General features: G+C 39.9%; 2 protein-coding genes across 7 annotated transcripts; one reads left to right on the top strand and one right to left on the bottom strand.

The window, feature by feature from the left end:
* Window positions 1–2,024: 2,024 nt before the first annotated feature.
* Window positions 2,025–22,912, bottom strand: USP16 (ubiquitin specific peptidase 16). Of its 4 annotated transcripts, none has more exons than XM_055703411.1 (18): window positions 22,792–22,912; window positions 20,758–20,856; window positions 18,047–18,225; window positions 17,311–17,414; window positions 14,834–14,937; window positions 12,812–12,990; window positions 11,598–11,690; window positions 10,776–10,906; window positions 10,313–10,400; window positions 9,372–9,450; window positions 8,410–8,501; window positions 7,539–7,595; window positions 6,249–6,416; window positions 4,966–5,638; window positions 4,187–4,281; window positions 2,880–2,966; window positions 2,466–2,622; window positions 2,025–2,355 (listed from the first exon to the last, which is right to left on the bottom strand). In XM_055703411.1, exons 2-18 carry the CDS (start codon window positions 20,816–20,818, stop codon window positions 2,231–2,233), a joined length of 2,472 nt encoding a protein of 823 aa, XP_055559386.1. In that variant the 5' UTR covers window positions 20,819–20,856; window positions 22,792–22,912; the 3' UTR covers window positions 2,025–2,230. The 4 variants fall into 4 exon arrangements, with proteins under 4 accessions (XP_055559386.1, XP_055559384.1, XP_055559385.1 ...); XM_055703409.1 differs by having other exon boundaries at window positions 12,812–12,993; XM_055703410.1 differs by lacking the exon at window positions 22,792–22,912 and adding an exon at window positions 22,566–22,670 and having other exon boundaries at window positions 12,812–12,993.
* Window positions 22,632–26,262, top strand: RWDD2B (RWD domain containing 2B). 3 transcript variants are annotated; one of them, XM_055703415.1, is made up of 5 exons: window positions 22,632–22,750; window positions 23,366–23,584; window positions 23,672–23,739; window positions 24,449–24,814; window positions 25,509–26,262. In XM_055703415.1, exons 2-5 carry the CDS (start codon window positions 23,378–23,380, stop codon window positions 25,744–25,746), a joined length of 879 nt encoding a protein of 292 aa, XP_055559390.1. In that variant the 5' UTR covers window positions 22,632–22,750; window positions 23,366–23,377; the 3' UTR covers window positions 25,747–26,262. The 3 variants fall into 3 exon arrangements, with proteins under 3 accessions (XP_055559390.1, XP_055559389.1, XP_005438981.2); XM_055703414.1 differs by lacking the exon at window positions 22,632–22,750 and adding an exon at window positions 22,765–22,841; XM_005438924.4 differs by lacking the exon at window positions 22,632–22,750 and adding an exon at window positions 23,021–23,273.
* The last annotated feature ends 748 nt before the right edge of the window (window positions 26,263–27,010 follow it).

Genomic DNA, 27,010 nt, shown 5'->3' on the forward strand with positions numbered 1-27,010 from the left:
AAAGCAGACTCAAAGTGCAGAAAATTTGATTTTTAACCAATGAAAAATAAGTGTTGGAGAGCAAGAAACAAGAAAAATACTAAACCACCTTCCTGTTCGCCTCCCCTTCTTCCCAGGCTCAGCTGTACTCCATTCCCACCTCTTCCTCCACGTGGTGCAGGGAATGGGGTCTGTGGTCAGTCCATAACAGCTCCTCGCTGCTGCTCCTTATGCCCCCTTTCCCCCATCCCCACAGGCTGCCCTGTGCAGGTTGCAGCCGGTCGGGAACAGCTGCTCCTGTGTGGTCCTCCAGGCTGCAGTTCCTGGCAGGGAAACCTGCCCCTCTGGGCTCCCTGTGGAGGCCCAGCATGGTCCTCTTCATGAGCTGCAGGACAGCCTGCTCCAGCGTGGTCTCTGCAGGAGCACATCCTCCTTTTACTCGGGTGCTGTCTCTCACGTTTCCCTTCGCAGCTAGGCAGCATTTTCCCATTTCTCACACACGCTGTCCCCCTGGGCTGTAGGGCCCAGCTGTGCCCCGCCATGGGTCAGCTGGAGCTGGCTGTGTCGGGCAGGAGGCACTGCCCAGCAGCTCAGTGGCCACAGCTGCAGCCCACCCCACTGTCTTGATAGCTGCACCCAGTATGGCGGACAAGGGAGATGGATCGCAAGCCTGCTGCAGGGAGCTCATTCCTTCCAGGAAACGGGATCTATAATCATCACAGCTCTTTGTGCTCTTAATTGTGCTCCTTAGCCAGTGTTTGAGTGAAAAACTCAAATAAGTAAGTATGGTCTGTGCTTACATTCATTTTTGTCACATGTCTCTATTACAGGTGTCCTCAAACTACGGCCCACAGGCCGGATACACCCCCCCCAGGGTCCTCAATCCCCTGGTATTTACAGACCCCCCCCTGTCCCCCCCTGCCAGGGGTTGGGGGAAACCAGCTGCAGATGACGGCCTGCCACTGCATCCGCGCGCTGGCCCCCTGGTTAAAAAGTGTGAGGAGCCCTGCTCTATTTCATCCTCGCCCTCTGAAATCTCCGTGCTCTCAAAATGGCAGCCTGACAGCAGTGAACTGCGTCCCGTTCTAAGGGCCTTAAAAATAAATGCTGAGCAGCAACAGCCAGCATGATGCAGTGCTGGAATCTTTCAGCTGAAGCCTCTTGGTTAGATTCTTCTTGGAAATTAAACAGCTTGTATGTCTCAGAGTAGCTTGGAAGGAGAACTGCACTTGAAATTGAAGCCACTTCAATAATTAATCCTTTTATTAGTCTTGTCAGTGCTACTCCGTTTCACAGCCAGAAGGGAGTGGAAGGCTAAATCAAGTCGAACTATCTTATGCCTAAATAAGGCTGCCGTACGACAGCTACGCTGATGCTCGCTTTATAGTCAGTTGCTGGTGTGGCTGAAAAATAAACTCAGCAAGTTTTCAGAAGGATTGGCATACTGATATCGTCAGCTGCACAAGTGCTGCTGCTGCTGGTAAGGGTCACAAGAACATGCAAGACTGCCCCTTTTCTTGGTAAGGTTGTTGTGAAAAATGCACTGAATGTAAGCAGCTGCTGCTCAAGCATGGAGGACCGAAGGTTTTATTTCTGTGAAACCCCATGTGAAGCCGAGCCTGTAGAGAACTTTAAAGTTAGAAGTCACTACAGGACTAACTGGTTTTCTTACCCGTCTAGTGTGGAAAGGCTACACTGGAGTGCCTGTAGCAAAAGGTAGAGAGCACCGAGCTCCCAGCCTTACCAAAATACCCATCTGAGGTTTCCCTACAAAAGGATTGCTGGGGAGTTTGCAGACTGAGGGGTCCTCTACTGGATGTAAACCAGCAGTGGAAGGTGAGCTGATGCTGAATTTGTCTCAGCTCTAAGCCATTTTAAAATACACAAGGAAAAGCTGATAGCTGAGATAACTACAGTTCAAAGTTCTAGCTGGTCCCTTTAAAGCAAAACAGCTGCTGCTGAAGATGTACAGCACCTGCAGGAAACTAAAAGTAATCATTGCTTACCTGTGCCAGTGCACAAATTACTCGATAGAAGCTCAGAGCTGTAGTTTTGAAAAAACATTTATTTAGAAGTAGTGAAAACACTGGAAAAAGTATAAGTTATCCACTTGTCAGTGTGTCTAAGAAGCATGAAGTATATTCCTGCAGCTGGGTACAGTAGCTCCAACATGTTAACAGTGTGATTTGCGTCTGCCGCCTTTCAGAGCACCTGAAGACTGCTGGACATACAAGAAGGCTTCTCAGATGAGTTACAGGAGTCGCTCATAGAACAGCAGATAGGCTTGTGAGCTCAGCACTTTCGATGCAGACACAGCTTGTACATGGGTATCACTGATGTGGAACCACTGCCCTTTTACTGGTTCCGTTTCTAAAGCTGTGAAAGGAAGAATTTAGGAGTAAAAGTCATTACAAAGAATTGGAACAACCCATCCCATTACTGTTCTGCAGCAAGAAATAATTTGTAAAACACTTCCTATTATTCACCTTCAGGAGACTGTCCTCGAAGGACAAGGTCAGAGAGATGGTTGTTCATATTTCTCATTTTGGCATACGCAGTGTAGTGCCCAGACCTCATTGTTCCACTGTGTTCAACAACTCCATAGAGAGAGTACAGTACTTTTGTATTCCCTTCAGCCACATTCTATAAAAGCAAAAGTTTAGGTATGTCAGTCAGGTACTGGGTTTTAAACACAGCTGGAATGTAAACTCTTCACTTTGACTTGCATGCTGATGACAGGGAGGCCCATCATTACAGATTCATGCAAGCACTACAGCACTTGCAAGTTACACAAAACAACTGGAGCTTGACAAGCATTCTACAAAGATTCTGCTAAGCAGCTTCATTGTGAAAACACATTAGAACATGGGGAAGAAGAACCCGATTGTTTTCCCACTTACTTTACATTTAGCTGTACAGAAAGGAGCCAAGTCTATCACTTCTGGAAACTTGATGTGCCTGTTAACCTTCTGTAGATTAAATCCAGCCTTAAACAGACAAAGTAGAGGAAAACCCCATAATGTTAAAATGCACATATCAAAACCATGCTGAGTTACTAAATACTTCAGGTTAAAGCTTCAACAATGCAGAATTAGTTTTACATTAAACAAAATCAGGGAAAAAGCAACATTGGGTTGTTCGGGGGTTTTTCCCCTCCAATGCCCAAGGTTTTCCAGCATCACTCCCTTGCCCCAACATGCTGCACCGCAGCACAAGTTAACAAGGCTCTTTAAGTCACTCATAGGGTAACTTAACGTAACAGCAGAAGTGGAAAAAGAATCAGTTCTACTTTACTTATGTAACTATCTCTCGTTTCTCAGATACTGATACGTACGTATCACATACATAATATGCCTGAGGATCTAATTTTGTTTTTGTATCATCAAAACTGACGTAACTTCTACTCCCACCTTATTCAAATAATCTTCTAGCATCAAACTGGAAAAACAAAAGATGACAAATATTATTTTCTTAATCATTTTACAGTCTCTTGGAACACTTCCATTTTCTCTGTGAAACTGTTTTTCACCTAAAGACACACCCCTTATTTTTCAAGTATTTTGACCAAAATACTGAATAGCTTTAGAGTTAGAAGGGTGATACTCTTTCCTCTTTCTTTCTTGGAAAACTAAAGCCCTAAAATAAAAATTTTCTTACAATTTAGAAAAAAGGTAAAGCCACTTTACTTTGGATTTTATAAGTAAGATTTAAATAGCACTGCTTTCCATTCACACACACACACACGCAGTAAGGCTCAGAATCCTCTTTTTTCCAATTCCTCAGACCCATTTGTTACATTCATTTAGTAAGGGATCCGATTCTATCTGTACTGAAATGTAAGAGTCCATGAACTACTATAGTAGCAGGAAAGAATTAATGCTAAGATATTGCTTGATAAAGTAAACAATAAGAATAATGAGGGAATATAATGCAAATAAACTCACAAAACAGTGTTTTTCCAGATAACTAATGGATATTATTTCAGGAAAATACACCCCCAACTCTTCAAAGACCAAAAAAACCAATGCTGCACACCAATGCCTTTCAAACCTTGGGGAAAAAAAAACCCAACCAAAACAAACCAGCCTTATAGGAAATGAAAATACGCCAACATTAGTTTTAAGTTAAGCTAGCACTATGTGCATATATACATGTTAAACTGATAATATATACATACACATTTTTGCAGTATCAGCCTGCCACTTACCTGTTGAAACCTCTTTAAGTGAAGAGTTAAAATTGGAGGAGCAAGAGAGATTAGCATCTGCTTTTTGGCATTAGTATAAATGTACTTCTTTTCACCTGGAGAAAAGAAAAAAAACAATGAGTAACACGTGAACAAATGTTACAGCAAGAATGTCTTTATTTTCACTATTTAGACTGTCACAACGTCATCCACTACAACTGTGAAACTGAACGTTCCCCTTTAACATGATGAACTGTACAAGAACTGCCATCTGCAGACCCCTTATCACAGAAGTAACCGCTCACACCACGTATGAGTGGTGTCAGCACAAGCAGGATGAATTCTTGCTCAGTCTCCACAACTCAACCAGAAATCGCAAGTGGCTTTTCTTGGCCTTTTGAGCAAACACAGACATGATTTCCCTATGACTGTCACAGCAGAATTTTCACATTTAAGGAAAGAACAGCGAAGTCACTAAATAGCTACTGACTACATTCATCCAGATAATATATTTTTAGATTGAAATGCCCTTTCCCTCCCCCAAACCCACTCCTCCTTGCTCATTGTTCTTCTTCAGTCCTGCGGTACTGTGTAGCCAGGCTTGTGAGCCTGCTGTTCTGCTCAGTTGCTTGTACTAATCTGTGTGAAAAGTTCTGACAACCCACCCACTGAATGCTTGTTCAACCGATCCAAGTTAAAGTTACAAAAATACCACTTTAGGGACACTCCCCCGCTTAACCCACCCAAGCAGCAGATAAAGACATATTTAAAATTTTCTTTTAAAAGATAATTTGTCATACTTTTTGTGTTCTTCTTTGGTCCATAATGTCTTTGTGTACATACATCACAGAGTAGTTTATTGGTCTCAGTAAGTTTTTCATTACGGGTAAACTGATACAAACAGTGATGGATTGAACCTTCTTCTGGGTTCAGATCTTCCCTGTTCGCAAGAGTACAAAACGCTGTTTCTGGATCTTCAGTCGATACTTCACATGTCTTGACGGGAACAGTTTGAAGGTCATCTAAGGTACTTGTATCAGATTCAGCGCTGGCACCCAAGTGTAGTTTTGAGAAGTCAGTAGCAAGCTCTTCCTCATCTTCATTTTCATCATCCTCGTCTTTCAGAGACAGGTTGTCAAGGCCATTGACAACCTTTACAGGTGAATCTGAGCCTTCCATAGGGAGATCCATGAAAAACTCCTTTTCTACACATCCTTGTTCTGTCTTTCCTGTATTTTCATGCATGCTCTGAACTTCTGTATTATCTCCCTGTATACTCAAATCTTTTTGAGTTAAGCAGTGATCTTTGCAATAATCTGACCATTCCTCTTCTTGCTTCATATCACAAGTTTCAGAGTTAATTTCCACCTCTGATTCTTGGTTATACTCAACATCTTTTTCTGACTGTTCAGTTGCACAGATATCTGTGAAGTGAAGCACCTTTCCTTGAAGTTTTTGCTGGCGGCGCTGGCTCTGCAAATTGGAATACATAATAAACAAGAACACAAAACCCAGAGGAAGTTTAAATTATATTTAGCATTTCTTACTACTTGTTTAGCAAAATTTTTGTAGCATGCCACAGATACAAAGGGTGGAAGGGGGGGAGAATAATCTATGATTTAATGATCAGAGGTGATCAATTCAACCAATACCGAATTTATCCTCACTTGGCAATAGTTCCCACTGCTCCTTGTTACACAGTATCTTCAAATACAACTAATGATTCCCTTTATATCTTCCCAATTCTTTTTTACATCTGTATTCTAAAGTTTTATGAATATTCTTGCAATCAATGACTGGAGAACGGCTGTCTGATTCAAATTAATGCTACTTCAGGCAGGCAATGTAAATTCCATGTTCCTCTGGATATCAGCTTATTCCTAGCGCAGCAACTCTTAACAGAACACGTAACTCCTTAATAGCAAATACGTAGATACAATCTGTCTTTTCCATTGTGCATTTGAGTGAGGAGAAATTCTAAGCTGTCTCCTCCATCATCTAAACCGAGGAAGCAAAAAGAATTGCTTTTACCAGAAGTTGCAAGCACTTTATTAATAAAAGTGAAATACTTAACAAGACCAACCTTGGCTTGTTTTTTGGCCTGTTTCTTCGCTTTTTTCTGAAGGTGCTTACTTGTACCAGGGGGCTCATCTCTCTGCTTAAGATAACAGTCATTATTTTTATTCTCTTCATCTTCAGATTTATTGTCTTTGGGTTTTTTAAGATTTCTCTCATTTGTAATTTTTACTTTCTACAAAAAACAAAAGCCACAAAACAACAACAGCAGTAGAGATGTTATTGTCCCAAATCACAAGACAGTGTTCCAAAGAAATCCACAAGGATGAGATTTTATTTGACTTTTCAGCTCAAATGAAACATTGCAATGACTATAACACACAACTCATTTATTTCACCCTAATCATTACGAAAGAGATGTCTCACTCTGGAGGGAGTCCATGTGAAACAATGATTTGCAGAATCAAACAGTATAAAAAAAAAAATAAGGCTATGGAGGGCCAAATTCTGAACCTGTAAATGGGCAATATTACCTTTAGCTCTAACAGATGTACATCTTACTAAATGCACTGAAGAGTAACATTTTACACAAGCAGAGACATTTTCAGTTGAACTGCCTGCCACAGAAATTGTTTCTTTCTGCTAAAATAAAATTTGTTTGTTGCAGAAGACATATGATCCCTTTAGATGGGGGGGTTTCACTTCAGTATTTACTCATTAGCTTTTACGTGAGCAGTGCAACATAACAAATCTGAAATATTACAGATTATCAGTAAGAAACACAAAGCAAACCAAGTATTTTGAGTGCTAGAGATCAATCAAGTATTCACATACCATTCTACCAATGTTTACCTTTATTCAATAACATGAATATCATGAGAAGTATTCTTGCACTCAGTGCAGAAAAATGGATGAAAAAACCACAAACAAACAAAAAGTATTCAAGCAACTACTAGGCACCCATTACTGTCATGCAATTTCCTTCATTTTTACAACAGTGAAGATGACTCGGGAAGCGTTGCTCTTTGCAACTCAGCCTTCTGTAATAGTGACACAACACTGCAACATACTCATTTCCCTAAGCCAATCTCCAGGTTGGAAACATTAATGGACAAAGCAGCAAGATCACCAACAGACTATCAGTGATTTTCCAGAGACTATTTATGAGCCACAACTTACAGAAATGACTCTCAGGAAAATATTATTCTCTCTCTTTCTGGGAAAATCTGTAATTTTAGCTCTCAAAAGAGACATATGAAAGATGTATAAATGAATTCCCTAATGATTATATAATAAAGGTGTTTTCATATAATCAAACAAAAACAAAGCCAAAAAGCAAGCACATACAATTTCTTACCTGATCATCTAGTATGGGAAGCGACAAATCAAGGAAAGATTCATGGACCAAGGATACCTTCAAATGAATATTCAGAAGTCCAACTTAATTTTGCTTAGAAGTGGCTAACTTGCTGTCAATAGGCTTATTTGCATGTAGGGGCTTGCTTGCCTTCAACGTATGCTTTCACTTGTGCATACAAAGGTAAAACACAGCTAATCTACCTTCACAAACAGCTATCCATCACCAAAATCTAACTGTCATTACCACAGAAACAAACAAGAAATACTTTCACAAATTTCAGTTTTCTAGTGGCCCAGGAACGTGAGAACCCAGCTTAGGGACTATGAGATTGATATCTGTAATCTGTCATGATATTTGTCTAGCCCACTCACTAATAATGCCCTTAATTACTTCATTATCAGTATGCATTATCCCAGTAGTGCTTTCTTGCTTAACTACTCCCCTGGCAAACCCACGGTCATTCCAGTGTGGGAAAGGGAAAGGCTAATCATCTAATGAAAAAGCAAAGGCCCCCTGGCAGCATACTGCTGGTAGAAGAACAATTAGTTCACTCTAGTTTCCACCAATGGAAGGCGTTTACTGGGAGTCTGAGTGAATTCTTCTGGCAGAGGCAGTTTGCTGTTGCTGACCTCTTTTTCTGGAAGGCTTCTAAAAGGAACTAAAAGATTAGCTTTATAACATAAGGGGAAGAAAGATTCCAGCCAAACCATGCCCCTCTGAAAAGCATGCAGCTAGTCAACTCTTAGTGTATTAACTGAAGCAAACCTTGCCAATTTTTAATTGATTTCTACATGTAGTTACTTTGGGGTTCTTCTGCAGATTACATAAAATTATACTCTAGGCTGTTCAAAGCAGGCAGTTTACTTACGGTTCTGCATTCTTCGCACATAATTGTACTGGTTAATTCGCCACCAAATATTCGATCCACAAAACTTTGTATTCCCCTTTTCTTTTCATATTCTGAGAATTGACAAAGTATATAGTAAAGTTAATGATATGATATATAATATACTGGCAACCAATTTAGTTATGGCATACCAAATAAAAAACAAAGATAATACAGTATGCAAGATGTACGCTGGAATGTGTTGACCTGTTCTAGTATCCTCAGCAAGTACTGCAAGATTCTTAAATTAAAATTCTTTCATATATCAAAGAAATGGGGGCAAAATCACATTTGCAGAAGACAGCTTGACTGAACCAACACCTTTACCACCTTCTCAACTCAAACACATTTTCCTGTTTTCTCAGAAGTACTGCATCCCAGTAAATGTGCCTGTTTTTCTTTCAGGACTTAACTGTCTGAAGCTAAAAAACAAGCACCAACTTTTGCCTGTATAGGTGCCTTACATACAAAAGCAATTTCCTCAAGTTGTATTTTCAGTGTAGTGCACAGTCTGAATTTAAACTTGCTCTTCATCTTCTAATCTGAAAAGTTAAAAAAACCTGAACAGTGTACAGAATAATTTTTATTAACAATGGACTGCTAGGACTGAATAAATCATTACCCTTATGTGCTAATATTTTAATTTCTTACATAATATTTAAATGATTAAACCCTACCCAAACATATTTTAATCTATAATGTCTATCAAATCAATTCTCTCTTACACTGTTAAGAAGGAAAGAACACCAGAATCAGTGAGACATTTAAAAAAAATAGACCAGCACTATTGAGCCTTATATTCTAGATACATACATACTCAGGGCATGGCATAAAGTTGTACAATTAAACACGTATCTTTTAGCTGACACTATTAATGTTACTTTGTGTACTTCAATGAAACAGAAGATTTTAAATTATCAGAACATCAGTAACAGGTATCTTACCTTTAATTTTTTTTTTAAGTTCTTCTTCATTTTGTTTGTTAGAGTCAGTCACTGCCTTCAGTATTCCAACACTTACTTGCTGAAATTTTCAAAACAAATACACTGTAAAATTTCCTAAACTAATTCATTTAACTAGTTCATGTCACAAAAGTCTGTCAGATGAAGTTTAATCTTCTCCAATTAAGAGCATCAATACAAAAAACCACAAATGCCTGCAGACACAAAATAGCTCCTGCAAATATTAAACAAATAACCAACTGAGAAACAAGCTTGCAACCATGATGCAAATAGTATGTAAGAAAAACTAGTCTAAGGATTAAATGCTTTCCCCAATTAAAACTGGAAAAAAAAAAAAGGAAAAAGATGGCATTTCCACAAGTGAACTTTCAGGCATTTCAGAAATTAAGACAAAAGGACATTCTTTAGGGTGACTACACGTACTCCAAACCCACTTTTTCAGTAGAAATTTTGGACAAGTCAATTTATTTCTGCAGAACAACGGACATTTATATTAGAAATGTTGAATTAATTGAAGACCTTTAAAACAACCAAAACCGAACTTTCTATTAGATTTTATTAGAAGAGCATAGAGAGTAACCAGTACATTGCTTCCCAAAAAGGCAGAAAGCACCATCACCTCAGAAACCTGAACAATGTGTGCAATATATGTAAGAGATACAGGCCACAAGCAAACTTCATTCCTTGGATAGTTTTGTTAAATGAAAATAGCAATACCCATGGCTGCTCCTTCACAAGTCCACTGCTTAAAGGCTATTCAGTTCTATAGCTCTGTTGCTAATGTGCTTCAAGTGCATGCTATGGGCAGCACAAATCACACTACAGAGGTTGACTCAGAAAGTTCTTTCTCCCCTCAGCAGAGGAAAAAGTCTTGGTCTGGGATATGACAAAGGTGGGCATGCACAACTGAAACTGGCACTCACTTGGATTTCTTCTGCTCTCATTCCATCAAGCAAGTAACGAAGCAATTCATGACTGTCTTGCTGCTGATAACCTTTAAATCGTGTTGCTCTGTTAAATGAAACAGTAATTGTAAAGTGTAACTGAACTTAAAAGATAAGACAAAGTAAAAACAATTCATACCAGACACAAAAAGACAAAGTCTCAAACATGTCTGTATATAAAAGCAACAAATGTCTACATATGGTATTTTCTAAAAATACAAAGCCAGCTAATCAGAATAGGTCACTGACTATCTTTCATTCTACTTCTGTTCATTTATATTTTGCTCTTAATCCTATTCTTTCAAAACTTGTTAAGTATTACACAGATTATATATGCTGTGATGTGAGCTCAAGAAAAAATAAAGGAAGAAAACTGACCTTTTTAAGCAACTAAAAAACTTTTTTCATACTCACTATGACATGCAATTGTACAGATACTCACTTTTTACAAACCTGAGCAAAAAGTTCCTTAGGAGTGACTACCCCTTTTTTTGTCTCTTGCATTTCTGTCAGGAACTGATACATGGCTAATGTCAAAGGACCTGGCTGATCTAGTTTTATCAGCTGAGGTTCCTGTTTTAAACAAAAGCAACAAAGTTGTTTTGCTTTAATTTGGTGATGGAACCTTCTGGAGAAACTTTTACCTTGTCTAAACACTTCAGTTCTTGAAAACATTATTATAAAACAGAACACATAAAATTCTAAAAATGGCAGTAAATTAACCTGACAAAAAAATCAACATGTGGTTTCTCATGAGATGATACCAAAATACTGGGCTAAGAATCATTAATTATATATTGCTTAGTTGCAACTCCATTATTTCTCCCTTTTATTAGGAAAAAAAAATACAATTTCTTAAAACACACAACCCTTCTTTCCCATCCAAAACCCCAACTGTGACGAGAAGTGTTATTTAAGTTAGCATAGCAGACATTCTCTAGTTTCCTATTGTGCATTTAGAAAAGTGACACTATAGCAAGTGTTACACATTTTCATCCTTTAAACCACTTAATCATAATGTAAATACTCCTTTGATGACAACTAACAGAGTATTGAATCACGGCTCTTCACTTTGAAAGAAAGACCTCTGCTGACTTCAGAAGCAGTTTTATGGAAGTCAATGGTGAAGTTCCCACTGATTTTACATCTTAATCTTGTTAGTATTTAGCTGAGAGCTTTAAAATCCAGAGATGAACATTGCTTGTTTCTTTAACAGACTGGAAGGGTGGGGAGAAACACTATGGAATTTGAAGCATATATATACCATGGATAACTCAGGTGACTCTATTTTAACTGTTGTGCCAGGCATTTTAGCTTCTTTAAGCAGCTCCCTCAGGACTGGAGTTTGGGATAAATTCTGAAGAACACAAAAGAAAGAAAAAGATTGGTACCTTGGCAACAAGAGGAAGGGCAGCTGAGCTCCACTAGTCATGGAATTTGTAGCAACCAGATTACAGCAATTTATTTTTCCCGCAGAATTAGAATGGTAGCTACCCCTCTGGAAATTCTAATAGTGTTTGGCAGTTAAAAGTACATTCTGTACAGCTAACGGGACTTCCAAGTGTCCTCTATATGTATTACCTTAGATAGCAGAAACCCTAAATGTACTATTCTTCTATGTTCTTTTCTTCTTACTATGTCTTTTTTTTATTATTATTATATTCTTCTACGATCTTTTGATGGTCTATTTACTAGTGTCTGATTCCAAAATCAAAAGGTAAAACGCAGTGTGCGTATCTGCTTGTTTTAGAAACAAAAATCAAATTAAGCAGTTTACTAAAACTTGCAACTACAGTGGGAATTTTGTTTGAGTAAAGCTTCAGTAGCAAGAGCCAATCAGCACAAGATTACATATGAGCTTTAATACTGTCCTGGTTTTGGCTGGAATAATTTTCTTAGTGAAGCAAGGGGCTGCATGGTACTTAGTTGCCTGCTGGGATTAAACCCACCGGGGTTAAACCACAACAAATACACAAGAAAGAGCAAGTTTATTCTATCCAAACACTTCCTAGCCGAGCAAGACACTAAAGACAGCAATACAACATGCTCATCCTGTTAACATTTACTTTTCAGTTGATTTCCTGATGCCGAGACATTTTTGTTTCAGTGAACACCCATGGTCTTTGGGTATTAATCTCTTACAGTCTAAGAGGTCAGCAAGGGTGATGTGCCACAGTATTTTATTACTAAATTAGGAAGTTGGCATGCTTTATCTCCATCAGTGAAAGATGCTGTGCCCGAAAGACAAGGCAGTTTACTGTATTCTCCCCTGAAGCAAGTCTGAACCTGCAGCTCCATTTCTTCATATTTCTCTGGGTCAATATGCTATTTTTATAATGAACGCATCATTCTTGGCAGATAAAAATCACATTCTAATTGTCATTGTAAAATACTGGGGGCAGGGCTGTTGTGGGCTAGGTTTTTTGGGTTTTTTTTTTCCTAGTCAAAAGTTGCTTTTAAGAGCAATAACTACCATACCTGCATCACTGCATTAAAGAAACACGTATTCCCCAAGTTACTAAGTCCTTTCACAGCCACTTCTGCGTTAGTACTTGAATGAGAATTCTCTTCTTTAAGTGAGACTTCTTTTTCTTGTTCATTTTTGCTGTCTTTTTCTACTTTTTTATTTTCAAATCCTTTGTTCTCTTGTTGTTTTTCTACTGAAATAATAAAAAAACCATACCACATATTAACCCACTAACAGGGAATGGGCTAGAAAAAAGTAATTACAAACAGCAGCAATCCACAGTGTTTAAAACTTAAACATACGATAACTAATTCTGTAATTGTATAAATGTAACACTACTGGTTTAGGTTTTTAAACTGTCTAGGTAACAGGAGTTAAAAATTCAACAAAGCGAACAAAAAAAATAATCAAGGAACCCCTGAAATGCCACTTCAGATCAGCACGCAATTTAAACATGCCACTCTGCCCACAAGCCGTTCATGCCAACAATCTCTGAAATTCTGCATGTGTTATCTGAAATTTTATTCCTGTTGCAAAATCGCCAATGTTAGGCTTTATACAACATCTAACAAGATGACATCTGAAATAAAATCCCTTTAGACATGGCACTATTGTCTGAAATGAAATGCAGAGCCCTCCCACTGTCAAAGCATTCTCATGTTCACTTCATGAACCTAAACAGATGAAACTGGAATATTTATATTCTTCAGGACACACTAAAGACATTTTCCCCAAAATTACTTTGGTGCAGAGCTCAAAATGTCAATGACCTGTTTAATAAAACCATAAGGGAATTCCAGGTAACTTTCAGAACACCCCCCACACTGGTTCTGCCAGTTTGGCAGTCTGCTATTGATTAGGTTTCTGATAATAGGATATGAGCCAAGATTAACTTTAAAATAAAGTAACACCAGCTCAGAGAAAACAAGGAAGAGATAATACAGTCTTCACAGATGGACAAGAAACAGACAGGTGGACAACAATAGATGGAACACCTGATACTGACACCCAGTTATTCATCTGTTCTCCAGTTCAAACCTGAGAAAATGCTGGCAACAAATCCAAAGTTCAAATATTAGATGTAGAGAAACAATGTATCTGGGAAAGACTGACCAAAACCTCTTGAAGATTCTAGTCCCTGTGGGAAAACCTCAGCTGTTTCTTGAGCAAATATTCAGACACAGCCACGTGGCATTACTGGATGGTTGTGATCTATTTCCCTACGGGGCTATGATTTCACCCAAGTGTAGGATGGTTTTGGAATTTCTGATAGCTACAACTTATAGCATTTATTTTGATATACCAATTCTTCCAAGTTTTCTAGTGGAAATGCCTTGTACAAAAATGGTTTTGCCATTGTGGAAACCATGGGGTTTTTGGGGGTTGTTTCCTTTTAAACCACCACATTTTGCAGATAGACTACAGGGTGAACATGCCGTTTTAGAGAATCCTGAATGCACTGCAGCTACCTATACTAAATGTACAGACCCAGCAGACAAATCATCTTATATATACTACTTCCATTAGGAAATGTTCTGCAACAGCTGGAGACTTAAGTCATTCCAGCTGACACATTCACAAATACCTACAAAAATAGTTTTAAAAAATATAATCAAACTATCATTAGCAATGACAATTTTCCTTCAGATTTCAAGACAGCCTGAACAAACAATCGTGAACAAACACAGCACTTCTAAGTACTCAGTCAATTCCTTACAGAGCAACCAAACATCGCATTTTTTAAAAAAGCCATAGTACAATTGTATTTTTTTCCCTCCTATTCCTGTATTTCTGTCCTGTAACAAGTTTAGGGGACACTGAGCAAAATCTGGTCCAATTAGGTCCACAGGCTAGGATGTTACCTATGCTACCAGAATTCTGACAAAGAAAAAAAGGGAAGAAATTAGCTTTTTATTTTACCGTAAGGTACTTCAAAAGTTAAATCTAATATAGTACTGTAAGTCCAGAATGTACACTCTCTCCTACATTTAAAGGACTTTCTGATCTACAGTATGTATACTATAATTACTTACCTGTACGTGATGAATCAATACAAACTTGTTTTCTAACATAATCCACAGTCTGCCCCAACCGGGTTGAAGTATTATAGGGAACTTCATTATCACATATGTAGCACCTGTCTCCGCCCCCCCCCCCCAAAATAAAAACAATTAATCATTTTTTTTTCTGTTGTTTAAAAATCTTAAACTATTTGCTTGATTGATACAATTCATTACACAACTATAAAATTCCAAGATTTATTTTAAAATTTAGACGTCTCAGAGTTCAATCTATTTCTGATCAAGAAAATAAAAAGTTTAAAAAATAATCTTTACCAAATTATTTCACTGACTGCAGGCAGCCATTTACAAATATAAATTAAGACTCTTAAAAGATGTGCTTAGAAACCTTATTACAATAAATATAAATGCATGGAAAATTTTGCCAAAATCAAGAAATTATGATATCAGGCCCTAAAGGAAACTACTTATATTATGCCATATTCTGAGTATTGTAGCCAAGCAAGTACTTCATTATATTTAAATTGGGTAAGAAATAAATCTGTGCCCTCCATTAATCCTGCATTTTTATTTGCTCTTCCAGTGCTGATACAAACTTGTTTGTCTCTATGAGCAGAATACTGTGTGGTTAGGCCACTAATCTGTTTTAAACAAAATTGTAATAAAAGCTGCAGTGATAAAGGCTCAAGTAAGAGTAAAATTCTGCTGGGACACATTCAGCTAAAGGAGAGTTGTATATACCGATTTTGTAGTTCTGCCCAATCAGCTCTCTGAAGAGGTGACAAAAGGTATCGAAAAGAATGCAAGTACTTCTGCACTTTGAAACATACCAGTTACAGTTCCTAGGCACAAATGCATTTAGCAGACTTTAGGATTACTATAAGTCAGACTATTTTTCTGATATTAAAAGCAGCAGAAGTCCGCAGCAAAGCACTTTCCTCAATCTCTTGCATCTCTGGAATTAGCTGCAATTTTCACATTTCTTCATTCCTCATTCAAAAAATTGGCTAAACTTTTGGATCCCTGATAACATATTTATCATTTGTTTGGTTAATTATAAAGATAGGTATTCTTACTCCTGGAGTAACAAATGACAGTTAATTCCACAGGCAATTTTAACATCATAACCTTTCATCCATCAAAAATTTTGTGAGTAACCTTGAAGGAATCAATGGATTGAAAACAGGTTTTTCAGCAATAGCTGTTTAACCGGTGGAGAAAAAACCTATGTAGATCCAACTGCTATGCCATACCAGTATTGAAAATGCAGACAATAGCACTTGTTGTAAATCCAAAACACCAGAACTTAACGAATTACTAGACCTTTCCTCTTTCTCTCCAACTTCAAAATGTTTCTTTTAACTGTTTACAGGTACTATTCAAATCTAATTTCAATCACATATGCACGCACACCATAGAGAGATTTATTCATACATTCGTAGCATTAATAAATTCTGATCAAAACTGCTTTTGCTTTTATGTACCAGGCCCACTGTGAAATACAGTTCTTGACTGTAGGTTTGATTTATAACAATAGTTTATACCCAATATATCAATCTGAATAATTACTTGTGCAAGTTTGTAAACCCAAGAAATTCTAGAAGGAAGCAAAACATCTTGCTTAGACAACTTCCTCTCATTTGCAAGTACTTTGATTTATTTTCTCAGTTCTAAAACTTAATGTAGTTTTTAAATAACTTCAATAATTTTAACACTAATTTACATTACCCAAAAGTTCACTAGTTCATTAGTAATACACGTCATTAATAATGTCTATTTCCATTCTAGAGTTCAATAAAAATACTAATTGTTACACACAGAAGTGCTCAAAATGATCAAGTTAAGAGGTAATGGTAATGATAAAGTGAATATAATGACAAACAACAAGTTTTAAAAAAGGTTACTAAGCAAAATTAAACCTCTTTGTATCAGACACAGTATTTCTGTATAGCACAGTTTAGAAAAATAAGGTTCCCTCTTCTATTGTAACATACTATTCCTTTTAAGAGAAGGAAATACTACCAGGGAGATGGAACTTGTATTGATTGAACCAGTAGCATCTTCTAATTCTACAGCTGTGCTTCTTAACCACACATATTGTATTAAGATGTGATATATGTTGAGAAAATAAAAGTAATAAAAGTTTGTCACTAAGTGTGCATCAGAAAGGAGCTTCTCCCAAGGCTGAAAGTTAAGATTTAGAGCTACATATTAATATTTGTTTCTGCATGTCAGTATTCCAACCTAGCAAAAGTAGAAAAATATGAAGTCAAGAGCATTTACTAGTTGGTTCATTTCAACTTCAGTTATGGAAGTTTTCTAGTTATGACTTTTACAGGAAAGTAATATTTATTCAGCAAATCTCAGCAAAGACTGTTGGGACTTCTGTGTGTGGAAATGCTTTACATACACCTAGATATAAATGCTAGAATTCAAAAAGAAAAGGAAACACAAATTATACCCCAGCCTCTGTTGCCTGACAAACTCACCACACACTCCAGTTGTCCAGACTGAGAACCAAACAATGGGGATCTGATCTTGGCGTTGCATAATGCTTTAAAGCATGCTGTTCTTGAGAATTTCTGCCACAGCCCTACAATGTTGATAACCAAGTGTCACAAAATCCAGTTGACTATCAATGAAACATACATTAAATCAGTGTATAAACAAAGTATTAACATCAAAACTGTTTAATTACATTAAACTAATTAGGATGAATGGATGGGTCTCTATTCCAAGACACACACTTCTGCAAAGAGGAAGGTAACTTGGAAACTTACTGGGTGCAGAATAACTATAAAGTTGCTTGGGGACTGAATATCTAATATTTAACTTCCAGTTTGAACAGCTTGAAGAATGAAAAAGAACAAAAACTGCTTCAGCATGCAGAGTTTTCAGTTCAGTAAACTAATGTGAGCATAAGATCTTATTTAAGAGCATTAAACAGAAATTATTTTCTTAGCAAAATAGTTTGGACTTTCTAGGAAAAATAAAAGTCCTCAGGATAAGCCTGCTAAATGCCTTTGTGCCATGCATCTAAGGACTTCCTTTGCAATTCAGAGTAGACATTTTGTAATCACACCACAATATATAAGATAATGTATGTAGCATCACTTTAAAATAAGAAAGAATGCCAAAGTTTAACTAGAAGCTCTCTTGTTCCACTATTATTATCATGAGACACTGAAAGATACTAAGACAAATTAGCAACAAAACAAGATATACCCTATGGCCACATTTTAGACATAACCATATCGAAGGGCTTCTATCAGCCTCCTCCTCAGATTTCTCTTGTCTCTTATTGTCTGCCTTGCAGTCCTGACAAACATGCCACTCCACGTTCAGTAGTGCCTTTTTCAGATGACCTTGCTCCAATCCTTTACGAATATGCTTGCACACAGGTTCTACAAAATAAAAAGCACAAGAAGGATGTAGGTATCACAACAAATCCAAATGTCAAAGACACAGGCAGCAATCCAGAAGCTAGGGTAGCCTTTCTAGAGTCAAAGAAACATTGACAATTTAGCAGACATATCAGAAAGAAACCCTTTGATACCCCATTCACAATCTGGGGATATTGTTGCTGCATCCTAAACTACTACGTTACTGGAAAAAAATAAATAAATATTGCTCAAACCTACATCTAGTCAGAGGAGTTGACAAAACTTTTGGATACAAACCTACCTACTGTGCCAGGCTGTGGGCTTCTATTATTGTGGCGTTATGATTCCCACACCTCGCAGGGAGCAGCCACAGCCCACTGCCACGGTTCCCAGTCACCAAGGCAGGACCTGGCTGGCCTATAAAAGTGGAGATTATGGAGGTTATGCTTCCAGCTGAGCTGCCTCGGTGAAATTATGCAGCAAACTACAGTAAAAAAGAATGGCAGAGTCATCCTACCTACATCATTATCACTTTGCACTGCAACACTGTACCCTACTTGAAGCTGCACTTTCTGGGCCTGGTGTGAACTCCAGCTATTTAATCAAATACTGCTAAGTATGGTTACACCAAAACCAGGCACCTGTTGCTAAGAGCTACTACCAGGAGTTCAAAACAAAACCCAAAAAAGATAATTAAATTTTAAGGTTGTCAGTTACACTGTCACTTGCATAAAGAGAAGCTGTCCGTAAGCCTAAGTCACGTACAGAGAAACTGCGACTGACAATGTGTATGCAAACTGAATCAAGTTTTTCCACATAAAAAAAAAATGAGTAAATCATTTTAATCCCCCCTCCCCACCCTTTTTTTTCAGTATAGGTTTCCAAGACATTTAGCATCATCAGCCTATAACTCTTCACTATTTACAGTAAGAAATGCCTAAATTTGCATATACAGGGTCAAATATGCGACATTACAAAGAGTTATCTCAAAAGTCAAAAAGCACAGAGTAAACAAACCCATGATAAAAAAAATGCTGTATGTACTTAACATGTAAAAAAATACCAATTTTTGTGAAATTATGATTGAGAAGAATTACATAGCCATTTACTTAATTCAACTGTCTTAAGTCCTTTGCTACAGAGGTTTTATTATTGCTCAGATAGAATAACAGTTCTGAATCTCTCTTTGTTAAGGACCATACACAAGGTTGCTGTCTTAAGGCTGTAAACTTCTCTTGCCACAAGCTGAAACAGGTGGAAAGTTTTGTACCTACAGTTCTGTTTCTGTCCAAGATTATAGGATTTTACCACAGTAAAAATGTTAGCCAATAAGAACAAACAGATATTTAGATGCATTGTTTAAGCTTTTTTAAAAGCAACAAGCTTCATCTACAACTTCTAAATTGTCTTTTTTAAAGAAACCCTTTGTATGTTGCCTACTACTATTACATTGGAGTTATTCACAACCATCAGTCTTTGTTTACATTTGTGGCTTTATCAGACTGTAAGCTAGCCTATTTTTAGCCAAAGAAGTGAGATTCCACCAGCAACTGCACCATAACTGATTTTTTTGCTGAAGGAAAAAATGAGCAACTGTCACGGCAGACTCTTCTTGACTCTGGGGTTAGGGGGGCAGAAAGACAACAAAGGAAGCTAAGGAGCCATAGCAGACAGAAGCTACCACAAGACCAGGACAACCAGGAAACGAAAGGAGAGTAGACTTGATTTTAAAATAACAGGCCATCACACTGAGCGTCCTGGCTAAAACTGTAAGTGTGCTCTCTCCCAGCTAAATTAACATGGCTTAACTCGTTTCCCCAGCCAGGATCAATAAAAAAAGACGGGCAAGACATAATCTGTGACAGGACAGGCAAGGGGGTAGAAAAGAATGCTGCACAGCACAAGCAAGAACAAGAACTAGAATAACCAGGGTAAGCAAGTTAAAAAAATTTCGACACCCGATCCAGTACAGCTGTAAGGATAATACTAACTATTTGGGATTAGGAACTATTATGAACAGAAGGAGAGGAAGAGAAAGAGGTTTTAACCAAAAAGCACTATGAGTAGAGAGTACTGGCCCTGGACACCTCAGCTAAGATAGCTGCTAATGTAAAGACAAATGCTTTCACAAAAGTATTTTAATCACAACCTTTCTGGTGAAGCAAGAGTCTTCTGCAACAAAATCTTCATTAGGAAAATGCTACTTAAATCTATCATGACAAGCTCAGCAGCTGACTCTACAAACACTTTACGTTCTGAGGAAATTTATACAATCTGTGTATCTGTAAAGAACTGTGTCAAGAGTTTCTCAAAAACAAGAAAATAATCCTACTTTTCAAGACAGGATTATTATTTTCTAGCGTGCTTAGAAAAGTAGCAACACTAATGTTTCTTGGTGACTTCGGTTTCAATTATACAAACCCACACCTTGTAAATGAGATTTCAAAGCCAGTGACTAGCCCCAGATAGAGACCTTTAATATTAATGAGTTTTCAAGCCTCCTTTGAGATTAAAACAAACATTAGGACCACGGACTTATTTGAGGAAACGTACCCAGCGTATCCAAAGACTCATCAGACTGTGCAGTTTTGCCTTTGGTGCGTTTCTTTCCCATATTTGTAGTCTGGAATTTTTCTTACACAGAACAGTGTCCTAGCAAAGAAAAATAGTACGTTAGAAAGTAGGCTTTTGTTTTACTTGTTCATTTCTAACCCATAAATTACTTCTATGGCCAAAATGTTTCTTGAAGTGAATTAACTTGTAACAATTGGGCGTTTAAAAAAAACAATATTGATTACACTTTAACATATAACTAGGTGTTGCGTACGGTAAGATCACAGCGTGAATTATAAAACCCAAATGATTTAAAATCTTAAATCAAAAACATTGCAAAAAAGAACAAGATAGGAAACTTAAGTACCAAAAATCCTATAAACATTTAGAACTTGTACTTTATTTAACTTAGGTTAAGAACTGCATCTGTACCAATTCTTTCACAAAGTTATTTGCAATTACACTCATTCAGTTTTCTTTACTGCAAATTCTTGTATCTCTGATGAAGTCTGACACATGCAAATACTCTAATTATTCCAAAATATACAGACAATAGGAGTTCTGATTTTTCAGTTTCTTCAGTGGGGGAGACTTAAGATTGCCTTCCCAACATACCAAACAAATACTTCAGACAGGATCTGTTATTTGGTATGCCTGTAGACCCAAGATCTACCACTACAGAGTCCTAATCCAGGTACTTGCCTTCAAGAATCTGGCTACTGCACCCGAGGTAGGACACTTCTAGCTTCTAGTCTGTAGCACCCACAAGGCCCTGACACTTATCTCAAAAAAGATCATTCAAAAAGATCAGGTAAACTTAAAAATCTACATATGCTCTACAATGAAATTATGCAAGCCGGAAGGGTTCAAAAATCAAGTCTCTGCAGCACGGCCTAACCCTGCTGTCCAGCCTTTATGTAAACATGTTAGCACTGCAGTAAAAGTGACTTGTAATATTTGTCCTTTCAAAATCACTTCTTAGCTCGAACTCAGCAGCACACTGGCCATGGAGAACAGCTGCCTGCTTGGAGCTGTCACAGCCAAAAGAAAAGGAAGCCAGCCCAAGAGAATCAGTAAGAAACTAAGCTGGGAAGAGTTTAGGCGCCATACCCACTGAAGGCTTTTTGTATGAAAAGCCTTTCCGAAGCACGCTACCGAGCTGCTGAACGACAGGTAGGCAGCCACTTCATCAGGAGCGCAACTACCAGCTTTTGCAACTTTGCATGCCATTTGTTCAGAAAAACAACAGCTCATCCCAAAACCTGCCTCTACAGCACAATTTCCCACAAAAAGCTACGACGTTTGATCTTAAATGAACAACTCAAAACCGTTAAAATCCTTTCTGAATTGCCTCTGCCCGGCCAGGAGGGCCGGACGGGACGAACACGTGCAGCTGCTAATGGCACCCAGGCTGTGTGCGGCCGGACTCGCCTGACAGGCTCCGCACCAGCCCTTCCCACGGAACGCCCCGCAGACCCCAGCAACTAAAGCAGTGAAACGCCTGCTTTTTTCATTTTTTTAATATATATATATATACACACACACATATATATATATTATAATACAGAGCGGTCTGCAAAGCGCCAAAGTGCACCTGCGCCGGACGCCCCGAGGCCCACCGGGGAAGCCCCGCGGCGCGGCCGGCGCTGCCCCACAGGCTCCGCCGGACGCCCGCCCGCCCGCCGCCAGGGGCAGCCCCACGCTCCCCGGCCCCAGGGCGGCGGGCAGCAGGTGCGCTCCGGAACTCGGGCGCAGCCCGGCTGAGGCGCTCGGCTCGTCCCCCCGCCACCCCCTGCCGCGCCACTCACCCCGTCCCGCGGACCGGGCCCCGCCGCCGCGCCGCCCCGCCCCGCCCGCTGCCGATTAGCCCGCGCCCGCCTCCCGCGCCCTCACTGACAGGCGCCGCGGCCAACGGAGAGAGGCCGGCGTCTCGGCCGGAGCGGGGGCTGCGGAGAGCCGGAGGAGCGAGTCCCGGGGCGGCGGAAGGAGACCGGTAGGGGCGGGACAACAGGGCCGGGGGTTTCCGTCCCTCACCTGCCGGTGCCGCAGCGTGAACGACTTGGCGGCGCATGGCTCCGACCCGGGTCAGCGCGGGAATCCCGCCTCCTTCCCAGGCGGCTGGGCGACGGCCGCCGCCTGCCATGCGCGCGCCGGCGCGGTGCACTGTGGGGCCGTGCGCACCGGGCGCGGGGGAAGGGCGCGGGGACCGGGACGGGGACGTGTCAGCGCATGCGCAGGCACCTCCGGGCCCCGCTCCCGCCGCGCGGGGCTGCCGCTGGGCGCTCGGTGCGGGTGGCCGGGGCCGGCCGTGCGCGGAGGGGCGCTCCCCGGGCGCGCCAACCTCCGTCTCTACGGGTGCCAAAGCAGCAGAGGCGGCTGCGCTCTGGGAGTGCGGCCCTGTGAGGGGGAGATGTGTTTGGTGACGGGTCGCTACAGGCTGTCCCGCCGCAGGCCACCGAGGGGCCTCACGCTCCTCGCTGCTGAACATAGACGAGCTGCGTTTGATGGGCGTCGGTGTAAGGATTAATATGATTTACACGGAGGTAGCTAATGCACTGTGGCCCATATTCAAGCCCTGTTTTTCTTCCCTAATTTCTTCTTCGCTCAGGAAACAACAGCAATGACTAACCGAGAAGCAGCCGAGATGCAAATTTCAGAATTAGATTTACTCTCCAGCATGTTTCCATATGAGGAAGAGTTCGCTGTGACCGACCAGCTGGCAGTAGCAGAACTAAAACACTACGTTGAAAATGAGTCTGCAGAGATGCCATCTTCAAAGGTTCAGTTTACACTGAACGTAAGGCCAGAGGTCTCTAATGCCTCTATGGTATAGTAAAAACCTTTCTTATTTTTATTTTTGTTTTGTTGGATTTTAGGGCTTGCTTGAACTGAACATGCACTTCTTTGTTTTTAGGTGGAATTCTCCATGGCCTGTGCATTACCGTTTAAATATCCAACTGTTCTACCAGAAATTACTGTGAGGTATGGCATTAAAAGTCCAGCTAAGTAAAAATGTTCAGAAGGTGTGGTGTACTACTTAAATACAGTTATAATAGGAAAAAACCCAGTCCTTTTTTGATAGTTTTCTGTCAAATTAAGCCAGATGGACAACAATGTTGAAGAAAAATCTACAAGGTTATGATTTCTCTGGTGTCCTCAGCAAATAAGTGAGAAAAATGGGAAAAGCATGGAGGAGTGCCGTCTTCTGTACAGAGGGGTTACATGTAAATACTGTTCAGACATCTGATGTTCAAGAAGATACTGTTGTCTGTTTTGACAAGGCTTAACACTTAACTAAAGGAGTAAAAAGTTACTCAGTTGGTTGTCTTCTTCCTTTGTCAAAATGCTGCTACCCTCAGGCTTCTGTTATTTTTTATTGGAACGTTTCTGTTACATATGCATAAGTAGCCTTGCATATGACAGAAAATGAGTTCAACCACTACACTTACTTTTCAAGTGCCTTTTTCTTGATTTTGATTTACAGATTGGTAGTACTAAATATGAATTCAAGAGTCAGCACATCAACTAAATACTAAAGACCTTTTCATTGCTATTATCACTTAAATATCCATAGCAAGTGCATACTATCTAAATATGGCCTGGTTTTTTTGGCAACTTGATGTAAAACTGTTTGGAAAACATGCTAAATGTCAAGCGTATTGCAACTGCTTCTTTTTTTTTTTTTCTTTAGGTCATCATTACTAAGCCGCTCTCAGCAGATTCACCTGAACTCTGATCTAAAAATGTATTTGATGCAAAACTGCAGTGGTGAGCCCTGCATGTTGAGTGCAAGGGAATGGGTTAAAGACCATGCAGCTGCTTACATTGACAAAGAGCTTTCATCTTCCTCATCGGCAACATCAAACGCCACGCAGCCAGATGTAATCACATTCACTCGATTGTGGATCTATAGTCATCATATTTACAACAAGCAAAAAAGAAAAAATATAATTGACTGGGCCAAGGAGCTCTCTCTGTCGGGGTTTTGCATGCCAGGGAAACCAGGTGTTGTTTGTGTAGAAGGTCTACAAAGCAGTTGTGAAGAGTTCTGGTCACGGTTAGTTTTTCTTTGTACTTACATATCATTAGTAGTTAGAATATTACATTTGTCATGTGTATGTGGCCAGAAGGTGTGAAATCCAACCACCTTCTAACCTGTTAAGGTCTGCAAACTATTTATTTATCATAATGTATTTACAACAATGAATATCTGCTGTAATGTTGGTTGCAGCAAAGCTGCTAGTACTGCACAGTGCACATTTATTTCTGTTTTATCTTCCTCTGTATTTTACTTGTATAGTGATGGACTGCAGTACCCCAATTATGTTAGATATGTATGCTGTTCGATCGCTTTACACTCATGTTTTATTCTGCTCCCATCATTTATACTTCTGGGTGGTGCAGACTATAAATGAGCATTGTCATTTGATTATAACAGCTAAGAGAGTATAAGAATTCTTAGCACAGGCAAAGCAGAAGCAAGCACTGAAATTGAAACCACATCTTCATCAATTATTGTGTGAGGAATAATGTTAAGGTTTTTGGATCCTGAGGAGATAGAAAGAAACAAGCTCCTGCTTATGGGAGTGTTTGCATGTGAGTAGTATTTCTATGACCAGCCAGGGAACCATTCTCTCTGTCAAGAAATATGTACAAATGGAATGTATTGACTTCTGTGATAACAGCTATTTCATAGTATTTTCTAAAATAGTATTTCATAGATAGATCCATATTTCTCCAATTGCTTTCAGAGTAAGAAGATTGACGTGGAAAAGAATTCTTATTCGGCACAGAGAAGATGTTTCTTTGGAAGGTGGAGGACATGCTGAGATTCAGAAACAAAGAAAGTTCTCCACTTTGGAAGAAAAATGTTTTGATGCACATGGTGCCAGGGGAAATCATATGGATTTGGGGCAGCTGTATCATTTCTTAGAAGAAAGAGGATGTGCTGACATTTTTCAAACGTACTTTGGGGTTGAAGGGCATTGAAGGGGTTGAAGATCTCGAGAGGTTCCAGTGCCTGCATTTCTAAGTTAATGATCGTAACAGATTCCTTAGTTGTTCAGCAACAGTTGATCAGAGAGGGTTTCAATAATTTGTGGTTGATATGATGAATACAGTTTTTAATGAAAAAAAAATTCCAGTGAAATCTTGATGAAAATTACTAAATGAATGCTTTATTACACTTCCTGGGTGTAAGGAGATTTAGGGTACATACCTAATTGCAATGAAAGAAAATATGCTTGATAGCCTACAGGGCAGTTACAGAATTATAGATGAATGAGTTGATGGTATTACAGTGAATGAATATATGAATAAGGAGAGACAAAAACGAAGCGTGGATATCCCAGCAGAGGAAATATGATGTTTACATTATTTGTTACTGTTTACATACGTGACATGAAGACTTTTTTTTGTACCAATCTTTTCTTCTGCTTTCTATCTGAAAGTATATTAAGCCATGAGATTAGTGTTTTATTAAAAAAGAAAATTAAAAAAAAAGGAGATGCCAAATTATAAGTCTTGCTCATGCAAACAGGGTTGAACTAGGATGCCTGCTCCGAGGTGTAAGAATTTTCTGTAGGTGAAAGCGTGCATGTAGGTAAAGAGATACTGTGGTGGCTCCACGGTGTCTTGTAGCTGAAGGAGCCCAGTTTACCTGTGGAAAAGCAGCAGTTTACCGAGGGTCGGGCTCCCTTACAGCGCCCTCCAGAACTGTCAAACGATCCTGGCTCACTCTGCCGGGCTCCCGGGTTTGCTGCGGGGTAGTTCCCGGGGCCCTGGGCTGCACGGGTTTCAGCGAAGTTGTATCAAGGCCGGCTAATTTTTTTCTTTGCTTATGGATGCCGTACCGCAATCACATCCGTGTCGTAACAAGAGGACACTGATTGCTTCTGATGTTGATTATTTCTGTGCAGATCCGGTACAATTCCTAACGTTCGGGTGGCCGCTGTGGGCTCGGCCGCTCTCCTCCGCAGTGCTGTGCGGCCGTGCCGCTAGGCCGCTGCCGGTGCGCCCCTGAGCGGGCCGAGCCCCGGCAGCCATGCGGAAGCGCCGCTGCTCGGGGTCCGCGAAGCGCCCGCCGCCCCCGCGCTCTTAGCGTCGGTCGGTGGGTGCGAAGCCTAAGGCCCGCCCAGCTACACGGCGTACACGTTGCGCTGCGCGGCGGCGGCTCTTCCGCCCGCACCGGCCCGCCGCCCCCGCCACCCGCCGTGCACCGCCCCCCCCACCCCGCCCCTCCAACAGCTGCGGC

This window comes from Falco cherrug, chromosome 2 (genome assembly GCF_023634085.1).
Source record: "Falco cherrug isolate bFalChe1 chromosome 2, bFalChe1.pri, whole genome shotgun sequence".
NCBI classification, from domain to species: domain Eukaryota; kingdom Metazoa; phylum Chordata; class Aves; order Falconiformes; family Falconidae; genus Falco; species Falco cherrug.

Coding starts and splice junctions, on each gene's coding strand:
- USP16 (XM_055703409.1), bottom strand. CDS start 20,818: ATGGGAAAGAAACGCACCAAAGGCAAAACTGCACAGTCTGATGAGTCT. Junction 17,415..18,046: donor GTCTAAAATGTGGCCATAGG/GTATATCTTGTT, acceptor TCAACATTGTAG/GGCTGTGGCAGAAATTCTCA. Junction 2,623..2,879: donor TCTGTACAGCTAAATGTAAA/GTAAGTGGGAAA, acceptor TTGCTTTTATAG/AATGTGGCTGAAGGGAATAC.
- RWDD2B (XM_055703414.1), top strand. Junction 23,740..24,448: donor CTACCAGAAATTACTGTGAG/GTATGGCATTAA, acceptor TTTTTTCTTTAG/GTCATCATTACTAAGCCGCT. Junction 24,815..25,508: donor TGTGAAGAGTTCTGGTCACG/GTTAGTTTTTCT, acceptor AATTGCTTTCAG/AGTAAGAAGATTGACGTGGA.